The sequence below is a fragment of the Phragmites australis genome, chromosome 1 (genome assembly GCF_958298935.1).
Source record: "Phragmites australis chromosome 1, lpPhrAust1.1, whole genome shotgun sequence".
Taxonomy (NCBI): Eukaryota; Viridiplantae; Streptophyta; class Magnoliopsida; order Poales; family Poaceae; genus Phragmites; species Phragmites australis.
In genome coordinates this window covers 41,059,624-41,075,639 of record NC_084921.1, presented here as the reverse complement: position 1 = coordinate 41,075,639, position 16,016 = coordinate 41,059,624, and the positions used below count along the sequence as shown (strand labels likewise).

Sequence of the window (16,016 nt, the reverse complement as noted above, 5' to 3'; positions counted from 1 at the left end):
CTCGATTACTTGGCTAGGAAGAGCAGTGTGTTCGGGCTCGACCCCTTGCCCAGGGGGAGCCGCGAGGATAAGTGAACGGTCGGGGGCCTCTGGGAGCTGGGACCCAGCACCCGGCCCCGAACATTCGTCACGCTCCACCACCAGCACTATGCTGACGACCTGAGGAGTGGCCGAAACATAAAGTAGTAGGGGCTCACCTTGGGAGGGAGCCACCAAAACGGGTGGCGAGGTAAGGTACCTTTTTAAGTCGTGGAAGGCCTGCTCGGCTTCCGACGTCCAGTCAAAACGACCGGATTTCTTCAAAAGCTTGAAGAGGGGGAGCCCTCGCTCCCCGAGCTTAGAGATGAAGCGCCCGAGGGCGGCCATGCAGCCGGCGAGGCGCTGGACCTCCTTGAGTCGAACCGGGGGTCGCATCTGCTCGATGGCCCGGATCTTCTCCGGATTGACCTCGATTCCTCGGCCAGAGACCAAGAAACCAAGGAGCTTGCCCGCCGGCACCCCGAAGACACATTTCTCCGGGTTGAGCTTGATGCGGGTAGAGCGGAGACTATTGAAAGTCTCGGCAAGGTCCTTGAGCAGGGTGGCGAGATCTCGGATTTTGACCACGAGATCGTCGATGTAAGCCTCGACGTTGCGGCCAACCTGCGAGTTAAGAGTGATACGAATGGCGCGCTGGAAGGATGATCCAGCGTTACGAAGGCCGAAAGGCATTGACATGTAGCAATAAGTCCCCACCGGGGTAGTAAAAGCAATTTTTTCCTCGTCCCCTACGGCCATGCGAATCTGGTGATACCCAGAGTTTGCATCTAGGAAGCACAAAAGATCACATCCCGCAGTTGAATCTACGATTTGATCAATGCGAGGTAAGGGGAAGGGATCTTTAGGACAAGCCTTGTTAAGGTCGGTGTAGTCCACGCACATGCGAAGCTTGCCGTTGGCCTTCGGGACGATGACTGGGTTTGCTAGCCAGTCGGGGTGGAGGACTTCTCGGATGAATCCGGCGTCGAGGAGCTTGCGGACCTGCTCGCGGATAAACTCCTGGCGCTCTGGCGCCTGCCGCCGGACCTTCTGCTTCACTGGGCGAGCGTCCGGACGCACAGCCAAGTGATGCTCGATCACCTCCCTAGGGATCCCGGGCATGTCGGACGGTTGCCAGGCAAACACGTCCACGTTAGCCCGGAGGAAGGCGACGAGCGCGCTTTCCTATTTGCTGCCCAGGTTGCTGCCGATACGGACAACCTGGGTAGCATCTTCGCCCACCTCGACCTCCTTCGTTGGAACAGAGGTGTCGGCGGCGAGTCAGGGTCTAGATGAAGAGGGTCCCGGGCCCCCTGAAGAGCCATCAACCTCGGCCTGCGCTGAGACCAGAGCCATGTATGATTGTTCGGCGCAGGAGACAGCGCCACCGGAGTCGGCGATCACGGAGATAGAGCCTGCGGGGCCGGGCATCTTAACCGTAAGGTATGCATAATGCACGACCATCATAAACTTGGCGAGCGCCGGGCGCCCGAGGATGGCGTTGTAGGGGAGAGGGAGCTCCGCAACATCGAAGAGGACGCACTCAGTGCGGAAGTTGTCCCGGCTCCCGAATGTGACAGGCAACTCGACCTGCCCGAGGGGGAGGGAGTGCCCGGGAGTTACTCCACAGAAGGGGAGGGACGGCTTTAGGCGTCGGGATGATACTTGCAGCTTCTCAAAAGCCTCTTTGGAAAGGAGGTTGAGGTCGGCACCACCGTCGATCAGCACTCTGCCGACCTTAACATTGCAGATAGTGGGAGATACTACCAGAGGTAGCCGTCCCACGGCTGCAGTACTGACGGGGTGATCAGCCATGCTGAACGTGATCGGAGCATCTGACCACCTCAGGGGTCTTGTGGCCTCCTTGCTCGGGGTTGCCGAGCACACTTCGCGCCGCATGACCTTGATGCCACGGCGCGAGCAGGGTGTGTAAGCGCCCCCGTCGATGAAGGCGACCGCATGCTCGGGCTCCTGGAAGCCGAGCTCGGCGTTGTTGGGGACGACCTCGGTATCGCCTCCTCCGCGGGACTCGTCGCGCTCCCTCTGGCGCTGCTCCACGAGTCCTTTGACCGTACGACACTCCGCGAGGTCGTGCCATCTGGTCAGGTGTATGGGACACCATTTACCTGGCTCAGGTCCCGCGGGAGCGGGGGCCCTTGCTGGAATAGGAGCTCGGCCAGGGGCCGGAGCTCTTGCTGGAGCTGGCGCCCTAGCCGGTGCCGGGGCCCTCGCGGGCACAGAGGCCCGAGGAGGAGCCCGAGCGGGGGCCTTGACGGGGCGCCGATCGACACCCGGCTGACGCTCTTGCCGGTGATCGGGCTCTTGCGGTACCCTGTGAGCGGGGACTTGGGCTAGCTCGACGGGAGCTGCCTCGCGCTTCCTTCTCTTTTTCTTTTCCCGCTTATCAAAGCGGGAAGAACTTGGCTGATCGGGAGCGGGGCGAGGAGCATGCCATGCCCTGGCCTCCGCAGCCTTGGCGCACTTATCGGCCAGTGCGAAAAGTTCCGCAGGGGTCTCGATCTCGTGCGTACCTAGCTTCTCGAGCATCCGCTCGTCACGGACGCCCTGCCGGAAAGCAAAAATAACAGCATGGGGGGCCACTCGCGGAATAGTGTTGCGAACTTGGCTAAAACGCTGTATAAATCGCCGTAGCGTCTCCCCTTCCTGCTGTTGGACGGCGTGGAGGTCGCACTCCAAACCGGGACGTGCGAACGTGCCCTGAAAGTTGGCCACGAATTGGTGGCACAGGTCATCCCAGGAGCTGATGGATCCTGGGGGTAAGTTCATAAGCCAAGAGCGGGCGGAACCCCTCAAGGCAACATGAAAATAGTTTACCATCATTTTCGCTGCCTCCGGCCGCTTGGACGGCCGTCGTGTAGATCTAGAGGAACTCGACGGGGTCGATGGACCCGTCGTACTTCTCCGGCAGCTCGGGGCGGAACTTGGAAGGCCACCTCACCCGGCGGAGCTCGGTGGTGAAGGCACGGCAACCGGTGCCGTACCCCGCAGCACGGGCGGGGGTTCTCGGTGGCGAGAAGCGGCGAGCCGTGGATCCCCGGTGGTCATGGGCCGTGAGAGAGGAAGCCTGGTCCTCTGCCCCAACCCCCTGCCGGGTCTCCCGCTGTCGTTCGAGAGTGACTCGGGCATCTTCGTGGCCCCTCCGCTCGTCAAGGTGCAAACGAAGGTCCCGGGCTCCGGACATGGCCAGGGGGACGGCACTCCGCCTGGAGACCCCTCGGCCCGTGCGGGTGTTGCCCGCTGAGGAGCCGGCTCTGGCGGCACCGTGCTGATAAGTGGCGCGAGGACTCCCGGCCTGCACCTGGCGACGAGCGGTGCCGACCAAAGCGACGACATCTTGCATCCACCGGCCTTCCGGAGTGTTTGGCGTGGCCTGAATGGGCGGGTGTCTGAGGAGAGCTTGTGCCGCAAGCAACGCGCTCCCTGGGCTGGCCTCACTGAAAGCGAGCCTGCGCCTAGGCGGCACCCGACGTGGTCCAGAGGCAGACCTGGCGGCCGGGGTCCCGACCACCTGCTGGGGGTCAGAAAGTACGTCGGCAGCGGCGGCGGCGCTGATGGGCCCAGCGCCTTGATCCCCTTGGGCGGGAAAAACCGCACGCGTGGATGGCGGCTGCCGCGGGCACGCAGCAGCGACGGGGCTTTCTTCGTGGGGCAGCGTTCCGTTACTGGAAGTGGAGTCGGAACGCTGGAGACGGTGCCCACCGGCCATCTTTTCCTGTGGAGAAAAAAGTGAAACAAACAATCCAGGGATATTCCCCCCTACCTGGCGCGCCAGCTGTCGGAGAGTGAACTCCTGTCGCAGGGATCCCGAGAGACCCCCTTTTTAGAGATTCGGCCGGGGGGATGATCCTGGAAAAGCTTATGTGGGAAAAAATCGGGAACGGAAATAAATGCGATGGCTGGTGGGAGACGATCACCCTAATGCAAGGAAAAGTGGGTACGCCGGGTTTTAGACAGGTTCAGGCCGCACGGAGGCGTAACACCCTACTCCTGTATGAGCGCTATATTTATCCTTGAAGGGGATTCTTCAAGGAGATATCTGGTTCTAAGGGGAGAACTGTTTACAAAGAGCTTGAGGCTCTTCTGTTCTAGCTTAACTTGAGCTGGTTCGAGTGTCTGTCGATCTATCTTTGGCCTGGTTCGCCGGAGATTGTTGTTTGTCTGGTCTCTTGGCCGTCTTGTGGTCGGGGGCTCTTTTTTTGCTCTCTCCTTTTAGTGTTCTCCATCCTTTCCTTTTATAGGCGCGCCGACCTCAACATATCCTGAATGGGAAAGAGGGGCCCACCGGGCAGCCTCAGAGGTGCCCAGTGCGCCCACCCTGTCTTGTTCTTCTGCCAGGGCAGGGTGGCAGGCGGAGCGCTTCGATTCTGGCAACGTTATCCCGAGGCACCTGGATGAAACGGGACGGGACCCGTGCATTTAATGGACCCACGGCCCCCTGCCCGCGCATGGCAGGGTCTGACACTGGGGCGTGGGCAGCTGAGAATGTCAGGATGTCAGGATGTCAGACCGCGCGTGCCTATTAAATGCGGCATTGGGCCTTTGACTGGATGACTCCCTGACGACGGGACCCTTCGGGTCGTTGAATGATCTTGCGCGAACCTTCGGGGAACCGAGTTCTCGGGGGCTGCCACGTGCAGCCCCGAGCACTCTCTCCCGAGCACTTCGGTGGGACCTTCGGGCACTGAGTCCTCGGGGGGCTGCCACGTGCAGTCCCGAGCACTCTCTCCCGAGCACTTCGGTGGGACCTTCGGGGCACCGAGTCCTCGGGGGCTGCCACGTGCAGCCCCGAGCACTCTCTCCCGAGCACTTCGGTGGGACCTTCGGGGCACCGAGTCCTCGGGGGCTGCCACGTGCAGCCCCGAGCACTCTCTCCCGAGCACTTCGGTGGGACCTTCGGGGCACCGAGTCCTCGGGGGCTGCCACGTGCAGCCCCGAGCACTCTCTCCCGAGCACTTCCGTGGGACCTTCGGGGCACCGAGTCCTCGGGGGCTGCCACGTGCAGCCCCGAGCACTCTCTCCCGAGCACTTCGGTGGGACCTTCGGGGCACCGAGTCCTCGGGGGCTGCCACGTGCAGCCCCGAGCACTCTCTCCCGAGCGCTTCGATGGGACCTTCGGGGCACCGAGTCCTCGGGGGCTGCCACGTGCAGCCCCGAGCACTCTCTCCCGAGCACTTCGGTGGGACCTTCGGGGCACCGAGTCCTCGGGGGCTGCCAAGTGCAGCCCCGAGCACTCTCTCCTGAGCACTTCGGTGGGACCTTCGGGGCACCGAGTCCTCGGGGGCTGCCAAGTGCAGCCCCGAGCACTCTCTCCCGAGCACTTCCTTCTCGGTATTTGGGCTCTGCGGATCATCGGGGAACTAGGGTGCTCGGGAACCAGAAGCGGCGGCCCCGAGCACCTTCTCCCGGGACTTCGCTTCTACCTACCTTGCAGGGTGGTGATATGTGGTGGATGGCCGGCCTGGCCTCGGGACTTAGGGACCCCTGGTTCTAAATATACCGACAATGACACTGTGAAATTCTTCTCCACCATCCTTGTAGCAAAAAATCAATGGAAAGTTCAGTGATTTTTTTCATGTACTACTTGATATAGCGTTGCTTTACCTTGAATCATTATTGGGAATGTACTGCACATTAAAGATACGAAGAAACGAAAGTCGCTAAATATGCATGTAACGAGCATCCCACCAGGATAGGAGCATATCCAAGTTTGTCACCGTATTGAAGCCCGAGAGCTACTCGTCAATTGGGGCCTCGCCAGTGCTGGATCTCCAACCAGCCGAAGAAGCTCCGCCATCACCTTCTAAAGAGGCTGCCGCCATGGGAGGTGTCGCAGCAGAGGACTCTGTCTCGTCGTTCGGCCACAACTCTTAGGCAGTGGGCGGCGACGACTCTCATGCAGGGTGGAGGCGAAGGGATGGCGATGGGGAATAAGATGGGAGGGGGCGCTCTCGCGATAGGGATCGAGACGGAACAAGTGAAGGCCATCGCGTTACCCGTGCCATCCACCACGCGAACACAGTGCGTGCCGTCGCTCGGCCACACACCTCACCTTGCTGTCGCGCCATTACCGCACGCACTACCACAAGCGCGCATAGCCACGCCGTGTCGCCGGTTCGTGCCACCGCTCGCCCGCCGTGGTGCACATAGACGCGCCACCATGTCATCCCCTTGCGCCGCTCGACCCGCTCTCCGGCCATCTCCCTCTCCGCTGGCGCCTCTTTTCCCCAGCTTCGCCCTCTCCTCTCTGTCCTCGCTCTCGTGCCGCTGCATTCGACCAAGCCCGCCGCCTCCACTGAGCTTATCGCATCGGCCGGCTCCTCCCCTCTCCTGTTTCCTTCTCTCTTGTCACCAGCACCACCTCCCTCTGACCTTCCTCACCCTTACCTGGTCTCCATTCTCTCTCTCTCTCTCTCTCTCTCTCTCTCTCTCTGAGTCGCCCTCACACATACGAGAAAAATGCGGCCAGCCTTATCTTCTTTGCCTCTCACCGACAGAGGATCCTATTGGGTTAAAAGGGCATTGAGGGTATTTCAGATTGTTTCTCCATCATAATTAGCAAAATATTATATTTTAATGGTTAAAGTGTATTCCGATAAATAACTATATTTTAGTAGTGTCCGATAGCATATATTAAAAAAATCATGTCCTATAATAAAGACCACACTTTAAGTATATCCCGTAACAAAATTTCCTTACAGATAAATATACCCGGCCAAGTGGTGAAATAGATTGTTCGAATTCTGGGCTGCCCAAAAGAAAAACCATACGCCCCAAAAGGCCGAAACAGAGGCTCAGCAGCTACAACAAGATCAGCCATGTGACGGAAACGGAAGGTTCCACTCCATGCTGCAGTTACATTGCATGCAGAGGATGAAGTCCTTAACGTGGTGCCGTTGGCCAATCAATTCCGCAATGGAACCGGTGGTTTTCCGCTTTCCAGGTCCATCCACCTGGTCAAAGAAGAAGAAACACACAAATGGCGCGCGTGCCTAACTAGCCACTGCGCCTGCGCACGCAAAACATTTTTTGCCTCATCGGCAAAGGGACGGAGGGAGAGTGGAGAGATCTAAGAGCACCTCTAGCGAATAAAGGAAATGACTCGTTATGGTTATATTTGGTCAAAAGTAAAATAGCTTCTCAAGTAGCATTATTATTAGGCTAGTTATCACTGTCGACACCGACACGCTATCTCGCCTCGCTCGCTCGACAAAGATAGCGCTCCTTGTCAGCTCGCTATCCTGACCACACCACCACTGCTCCATCTCCCAACCAATTTGACCCCTTCCCGTGTCTCGACAGATCCTGCCTCATTCGCAGAGCTGCTCGTCTGAGGTCAGCTCGAGCAAAGAGGAGCTAGAGCAGTGAATCAATGGTGAGGTCATGGAGCTCTGGTGGTGCTCAGGCAGGAGGAAGAAGAGAGCTCGACTGGTGAGGAAGTTAACATAATATGGAGGTGGTGGTTGAGCTCACCGTGGCCTCCTCCCACAGAGGTGCTGCTGCTGCTGCTCGCTGTTATGTTCTTAGCTGGGGGGAGAAATGAGAGAGAGCTGGTGAGGGATGGGATAAGTGAGAAAAGAGAAGCTCTCTGTAGGGTCAGTAAAGAATTGTGTATAGGGCCAGCAACTTGAGGCATTTTGTTTCAAAATTTGATTCATTCTTTTTTTTATAAGTTTAAAAGGTGATTTTATAAAGCTCCTAAAATTATGCTGATTTTTTGCCGAATAGAATAATAACTAAGAATCCATTTTAACTAGATTAAACTCAAAATCTCTTACAAATTTTAAATAAAAATTCTATAAAATTGATTATTTTTATAACTGCTCTTACAACGCGTATACTTCTATAATAACTACTCTTATAATACGTGTGTTTATGTGTTAACTGCTCTTACAATATATGTGCTGGTATGATAATTGTTTTTACAAATTCTTACAATACGGATGCTTGTGTGGTAATTATTCTTATAAATTCTTACAAAATAGCTGTTGAAATAAAACCGTTACCAGAAACAACTGTTACGAATAAAATATAATATATAAGATATAAAAAATTAGATTTAACTAGTCTGCTGAAGTATACAGAAATATAAAAAATATTTTAAAGTGAATAACTAAATAAAAATTTAACCAGCCAAATTTTAACTAGTCTACTGAAATTGCTCTATCTGTAGATTTGACCGTACCCCAGTGGCCAGGCTCTTCTGTCCTCAGTCCACACCGCCATGAACACTTGGCCCGTCGAGCTCACGCCGGCCGCTACAGCACAGCTCCGATCGCCCTCTTGCTCTTGCAGTGACAACTGACAAATAGATCGGCATGGCCGCCCCCTCCGCGACGACGCTCAAGCAGAAGGCAAACAATGAGGATTGCGTCTAGTATTTTCTCAAGCTCGGTGCTCTGTGTTGGTCTGACTTTTACGAAGCTTGTATTTGAGAGTGTATAGGCTTTATTTAGCGCTACTAAAATTTATAGATTTTTATTAAAAAACCATTTTATGAAAAACTGTTTGCTTTTGAGGAAAACTATTAGCTTATGAGTATAATTTTTAGCCTTTCAGAATACAGTTTTTCAGAAAACTCATTTTCAGTCAGCTTATCAGTTTTTAATTTATTTCATCATAAGACAGTTTATAAAAAATCAGTATAAACTCAGTCTGTTTGACACAGCTTATGACTTTTGATAAACAAAAGCTATTGATTAGCTATACCAAACAGTGCCACTCTTGTTTTTTCTGGTTAGCCTGTGTGCAGTGGCACTTAAAACCGTTGGTTTCTGTAATAAGAGTGCATAATCAGTTTCATGGCGAATTTTGGTGTTGAATGTTTCTTGTCGGGTAACTGCCAATTCTTAAATAAACGTGGAATTGATGAAAGCATTTGGCAGGCTTATTGTTTCTTCTCTCTTTTGTCTTCCTTTGGGTGCCCCTGTGCTGGATCGGATGCATGTTCACCTGAATAATAATTACAGCTGCTAGAAGCTCTGGCAGTGACAAATACTAGATTGTTGCACTATCTGAGACTCATCTGGCTATGGATGATCTCTTACTAGTTATTGAACTATTGCATTCTGGACAAAAGTGAAAAGCAGTGAAGGGGAATTTACATCTGCGTCCTGTACCTTTGAACACACGGAAAAAGCGCACCATTGTCAATCCTGCGGATTTTCCTGTACATCAAAACGAGAAAGTACGCTTATATCAATAAAGATAATTCCATTCATCCATACAAACTGGTCATTAGTCCGTCGCAAGACAGACATAAAACATGAGAGCGGGATTTTTAAAAACGAAACATATACGAGTAGAGTAGTAGAGATTGAATGATATGAGGTGGGTAATTTCTATAAAATTTAGAAGTAGTCTGCAAGACTCGAGACATGACGTCCTGCTGATACGAAAATCACTACGTATTTTTTAAATAGTAAAGATATAAATTTGAATTCTCATGACCGGATAAAATTCACCAAACTTAAACAACATCGACCCATTCCATTTCCCGGTTGCTTTCGGCATTCCTGGCTGCTGGTACTAGTGTCGATCAAGCATTCAGCTGCGGAACGGGACCTTATCCATTGTCACGGCCTCGCCATCATAGCACACAGCCTCACACCGGAAAGGTGGCACGGCACACGCACGCACGCAGGCTTCGCCCGGCCGGATCGGATCTACCGGCCAGCCCACTACTCCTACGGAGTTAAAGACAAAAACCCTTGGCGAAGCAACGCGGCCCACGCGTCCACGCCCGCCAGGGATCCCGCACGCTCGGACCGCGACCGCGAAATCCCGGAACTGCCCATGGGCGCTCAACGCGCGCGGATTGCCGACCCCGCCGGCACGTGACCTCGCCTCGAGCAGAGCACCGCCTGCCCCCGATCGGGGCGGCCCGGGCCGTCGGATCGGATCGGGCTACCTCGCCGTGGGCAGTGGATAAGCGCCGTGGTTTAGAATACTAATCGGCCTCGGCCTCGGGTTAATTAGGGCTCCGATTCGCGATGAGGACAGCGCGGGCCGCGGGGCACATGCCATGTGACGTGACCCCACCGCCACTCCCTTCCCTCACCTACAGCTGTTAATTTGCTCCCTCGTCTCCTCTCTCTACGCTGCTTCTTTCTTCCTGCTGCTTCTCTCTCTAGCTGCCCATCTCTTGCTCACTCCCTCCTTCCCCCACTCTCCCCTCCCCCTCCTCTCTCTCCTCCTATCTCGTCGGCTCCTCCACCTTCCGCGACCCGCTTCTTTAATGGTTTTAAGATAGTGTGCTAGCTCATGGAATCTTTGGGGTTGGTGACGGTAGTTTCGCTGTTCGTCGTCGTAGCGGTTTCCGCCGCCGCCGCCGACGACGACGCCCAGATGCTGGAGCAGTTCAAGGCGGCGGTGCCGAGCCATCCGGAGCTCCGAGGGTGGAGCGCCGCCGAAGGCGCGTGCAGGTTCCCCGGCGCGGGCTGCAGGGGCGGGAGGCTCACGTCGCTGTCGCTCGCCGGCGTCTCGCTCAATGCCGACTTCCGCGCCGTCGCGGGCACCCTGCTGCAGCTGGGCAGCCTTGAGGTGCTCAGCCTCCGCGGCGCCAACGTCAGCGGCGCGCTGGCCGTGGCGGGGGGCGCCAGGTGCGGGAGCAAGCTGCAGACGCTGGACCTGTCCGGGAATGCTGGGCTCCGGGGCTCCGTCGCCGACGTGGAGGCTCTGGCCGCCGTCTGCGGCGGGCTGAGAACCCTGAACCTCTCCGGCGATGGGGTTGGTGTGAAGTCTGGCGGCGGTGGCGGCTCGGGATTTGCCGGGCTAGACGCTCTTGACTTGTCCAACAACAAGATCTCCAGCGACGGAGACCTCCGGTGGATGCTGGGTGCCGGTGTGGGGTCAGTCCGGTGGCTGGACCTCTCCGGAAACAAGATCTCTGGCGGGTTCACGGAGTTCACCAACTGCTCTGGGCTGGAGTACCTCGACCTCTCCGGTAACCTCATCGCCGGCGAGGTGGCCGGCGGGTCCCTATCCAACTGCCGTGCCTTGAGGACGCTTAACCTCTCAGGCAACCACCTCGTCGGTGCGTTCCCGCCGGACGTCGCCGGCCTCACGTCGCTCACCATGCTCAACCTGTCCAACAACAACTTCTCCAACGAGCTCCCCGGCGACGCTTTCACCGGGCTGCAACAGCTCAAGGTGCTCTCCCTCTCCTTCAACCACTTCAACGGCATCATCCCGGCTTCCGTGGCCGCGCTGCCGGAGCTCGATGTGCTCGACCTCAGCTCCAACCACTTCTCCGGCACCATCCCTTCGTCCATCTGCCAAGACCCCAACTCCAGCCTCCGCATGCTGTACCTCCAGAACAACTACCTCACCGGCTCCATCCCGGAGTCAATCTCCAATTGCACCAGGCTCGAATCTCTCGACCTCAGCCTCAATAACATCAACGGGTCCCTATCTGCATCCCTCGGCGCGCTCGGCGAGCTCCGGGACCTCATCCTGTGGCAGAACGAGCTGGAGGGCGAGATACCGGCGTCCCTGTCAAGCATGCAGAAGCTCGAGCATCTCATCCTCGACTACAACGGACTCACTGGCAGCATCCCGCCGGAACTGGCGAAGTGCAAGCAGCTGAATTGGATATCCTTGGCGAGCAACCGGCTGTCCGGGCCCATCCCGTCGTGGCTCGGGCAGCTCAGCAACTTGGCCATCTTAAAGCTCAGCAACAATTCCTTCTCGGGGCCAATACCATCGGAGCTTGGGGACTGTCAGAGCTTGGTTTGGCTGGACTTGAACAGCAATCAGCTCAATGGGTCGATACCGGCGGAGCTGGCAAAGCATTCTGGGAAGATGACCGTCGGCCTCGTCATTGGGCGGCCGTATGTGTATCTTCGCAACGACGAGCTGAGCAGCGAGTGTCGCGGCAAGGGGAGCTTGCTAGAATTCACCAGCATCCGATCGGAAGACCTCAGCCGGATGCCGAGCAAGAAGTTGTGCAACTTCACTCGGATGTACATGGGGAGCACGGAGTATACCTTCAATAAGAATGGATCCATGATATTCCTGGATTTGTCATTTAATCAGCTTGATTCAGAGATCCCGAAGGAGCTTGGGAACATGTACTACCTCATGATCATGAATCTTGGGCACAACCTACTGTCTGGCGTCATCCCACCAGAACTAGCCGGTGCCAAGAAGCTTGCGGTACTCGACCTGTCGCACAACCAGTTGGAAGGGCCTATACCTGGCTCTTTCTCCTTACTGTCCTTGTCTGAGATCAACCTGTCCAATAATCTGCTGAATGGGTCGATTCCGGAGCTCGGTTCACTTGCTACATTCCCCAAGAGCCAGTATGAGAATAACTCTGGTCTTTGTGGCTTCCCGCTGCCGGCATGCGACCACAATGCTGGGCCAAGTGCTTCCGACGATCACCAATCACACCGGAAGCAGGCATCACTCGCGGGTAGTGTTGCTATGGGACTCTTGTTCTCCCTGTTCTGTATATTCGGAATTGTCATCATAGCCATAGAGAGCAAGAAGCGGAAGCAGAAGAATGAAGAGGCAAGTAGCTCCCGTGACATATACATTGATAGCTGCTCACATTCTGGTACTATGAATTCCAATTGGAGACTTTCCGGTACGAATGCCCGCAGCATCAACCTTGCTGCATTCGAGAAGCCACTGCAGAAACTCACCTTGGGTGATCTTGTTGAGGCCACAAATGGCTTCCACAATGATAGCCTAATCGGCTCTGGTGGCTTTGGGGATGTCTACAAGGCCCAGCTCAAGGATGGGAGGATTGTCGCAATCAAGAAGCTAATACACGTGAGTGGCCAGGGTGATCGGGAGTTTACTGCAGAAATGGAGACCATTGGCAAGATCAAACACCGCAACCTTGTTCCTCTCCTTGGCTACTGCAAGGTTGGTGATGAGCGGCTGTTGGTGTATGATTACATGAAGTTTGGCAGCCTGGAGGATGTGTTACACGACCGCAAAAAGACCGGGATGAAGCTGAATTGGACAGAAAGGCGAAAGATCGCAATCGGGGCTGCAAGGGGATTGGCATTCCTCCACCACAACTGCATTCCACACATCATCCACCGAGACATGAAGTCAAGCAATGTGCTGATTGATGAGAGTTTGGAAGCAAGGGTATCTGATTTTGGTATGGCGAGGATGATGAGTGTGGTGGACACACACCTGAGCGTGTCCACTCTTGCCGGCACGCCGGGGTATGTGCCACCCGAGTACTACCAGAGCTTCCGATGCACCACCAAGGGTGACGTGTACAGCTATGGTGTTGTATTGCTTGAGCTACTCACCGGGAAACCTCCGACGGACTCAACAGACTTCGGCGAGGACAATAATCTTGTAGGATGGGTCAAGCAGCACACAAAGTTGAAGATCACCGATGTGTTTGATCCTGAGCTGCTAAAGGAGGATCCAACCCTGGAGCTTGAGCTGCTGGAGCACTTGAAAATTGCTTGTGCTTGCTTGGATGACAGGCCATCGAAGCGGCCAACAATGCTAAAGGTTATGACAATGTTCAAGGAGATCCAGGTCGGATCAACGGTCGACTCAAAGACCTCGTCGGCATGCACGGGATTGATCGATGATGGAGGTTTCGGGGTCGTGGAGATGACCCTAAAGGAAGAGAAGGAGGAGAAGGATTAGAGCGACCACCAACACGCAAGAAACTGCCCACGGTGAGCCGCAGCTACACCGCCCGCTAGAGGCAAAATGCCCGTAGGAATCAGTTCGTCAGGTGATACCATTTGAAGTTTCTTCGTGAGCTTAGCATTCCCTTCTGATGGTACAAGACAAAAGTTTTCCCTCGTACCTTCGTCAGCAGTTGTTATGTACCTATGGGAGTAGGCCTATTTTCATTTCTTTTTTCCACCTTTGTTCATCTCTTCTCATCACACTTCAGGAAGAGAGCTTTGTATGTACATATATAAATGGTGAATTTTCTTCGGTGCAAAATCCACTTGGTCCATTTCTCACTGTCAAATTTTACCCTCTTGCGGTTTAACAGTGTTGTAAATAAGTCGTACTCAATGTACATCAGTACATCAAAATGCATCAACAATATTGGAGATGCAGCAGAGTGCCTTTGAGCCATCAAGCATGCAAGGAAACAGCATCCAAATCTGAGAAACAGTGAAGCACCATGGCTATGGGAAGTAAGGGGGTGAAGTGCAAGAGGACACTGGCCAAGATGAACAGCAAAAGACCCACCTCCACCAAAGGGGGGCCAGTCAAGAAGCTGACACCGCTCCTGTTTCCATGTGAGGTAACGCATGGCTTTGCTAGTGTAGGGTCAGGCAGGCGCAGTTACACACACCCACAAGAAGACGCACTCACGCTGCACCAACACTTCCTTTAAATTTTCTGGGGCTTGCTTTGTCTTCAAATCATCGAGAGCTGAGATTAGCTTAGCCTTTAGTTGGTCAAAGGTTCCCCTAAGCATTTTTGGTCCCCTCTGATTATCTTAATCACCTACTAGGTAACATGGCGCCCAATCTTATTATAATCCTCCTCGATGTATTGTAGTTGCATGGTGCTGTGACCGATGCTTGGTGCTATTAAACTAGTGATTGTGTCCAGCAAGTGGCACACTGGCGTGCATGCAGATTCCCTCGGATTTCAAGAGGGCTGTTCAAATGTATGGTTGCTCGTAGTTCTGAGCTTGCAATGTGTTCCTTGCTCTGGTTTGTTTTCCCACTGAGATAAATTTAGAGCACAACAGTAGTCAGATATGATAAAAGGTCATTAATTTACTGCAAGGCATCTCTAGTAAAAATTTATACCTTTACATGTACTACACATGTTATAGTGCTAGACAATCCATTTTCTTTAGGTCAAGAATTTTATTTTACCCTTTTGGAGATCAAAAGGTTCCATGTTGCTTGTCCATAACACCATGCAGCAACAATAGAGAAGACACACAATGACACAACACAAAGTCTGAAAAAGCTACATAGGCCTTTGGTGACATTGACAAACTGTGCCTCTGAATGGAGCCGCTGACATCGCCACAAGGGTGTGGGCCCTCTGCCTGCCTGCATAGTTTTGGTCTTTTGGAGCTCTGGCTTGAATTGGCTCGCCCGGTGTGCCATCATCATTCTTCCCCTTCGGAATAGTGGCACCACTACCACGGTACTACCATGTCCATGTGGTTTGATGGTTTCTCACTTTCACAGTCCATATCATATAGTAGCAACTAGAAGTAGAAGGGGTCGCTCTGCTGTACTGAAGTATAACTTCATCAGTATGCCATTTCACACCTCTATTTCTTGGCTAGCGTTGTTTCTGGAGGTCTATCGATGAAATCATGTAGTGCTAGCTGTTGAATATTTTCGCTCTCCACCCTCTCTTCAATGTCGTAAAAAAGTTAGTGTATAGTGTTTCTTACTCCTTCTATCGCAAAATAAATGGCATGTTAAATTTGAGAATAAGTATTAAGTTAAAAGATAAAATCATCATTTTTTCTCTTTTAATATTATTTATTACATGATAAATCATACTTGTATTAAAAAGTAAGTTACTTAATGGAGCAAGTAAGATTAAAAAGCTTAGATTAAAGCTACCTCGAAATCGTAAAACATCATGTATTTTGAATATTGTAGAAAAGACTAAAATATTATTTATTTTGAGACAGAAGAGTAAGAAAGGTAATGTATGGTCCAATAAAGCTTGCATTTTCTTCTATTTAATGCTTACATGTCCATGCATATAGTGAAAAAAGAAACCATAAATAAGTGTATAGAAATTGACATTAACTGAAATTGTTTGGCGAAAAGAATATTTTCTTTTATTAGTCGCAACTATAGAAATAGTTTCTAAAGGCGGATGATAACTTATTTCCACAGGCGTCTAACCACCCGTCTCTGGTCGAAGGCTTGTGAAAATAGACGATTTATACAAACACAAAAGAGACCATATGTAAGGAACCATCTATGATAATAGATTTCTACAGATGGTTCACTTAAGGAACCGTTTGTGGTAATAGGTTTCTACAAACGGTT

The 16,016-nt window shown here is 53.3% G+C and overlaps 1 protein-coding gene across 1 annotated transcript; it reads left to right on the top strand.

Moving 5' to 3' along the window:
* The first annotated feature begins 10,040 nt into the window (after positions 1 to 10,040).
* LOC133919412 (brassinosteroid LRR receptor kinase BRI1-like) lies at positions 10,041 to 14,077 on the top strand. Its single transcript, XM_062363799.1, has one exon. It carries the CDS (start codon positions 10,300 to 10,302, stop codon positions 13,660 to 13,662), a length of 3,363 nt encoding a protein of 1,120 aa, XP_062219783.1. The 5' UTR covers positions 10,041 to 10,299; the 3' UTR covers positions 13,663 to 14,077.
* Positions 14,078 to 16,016: the final 1,939 nt, after the last annotated feature.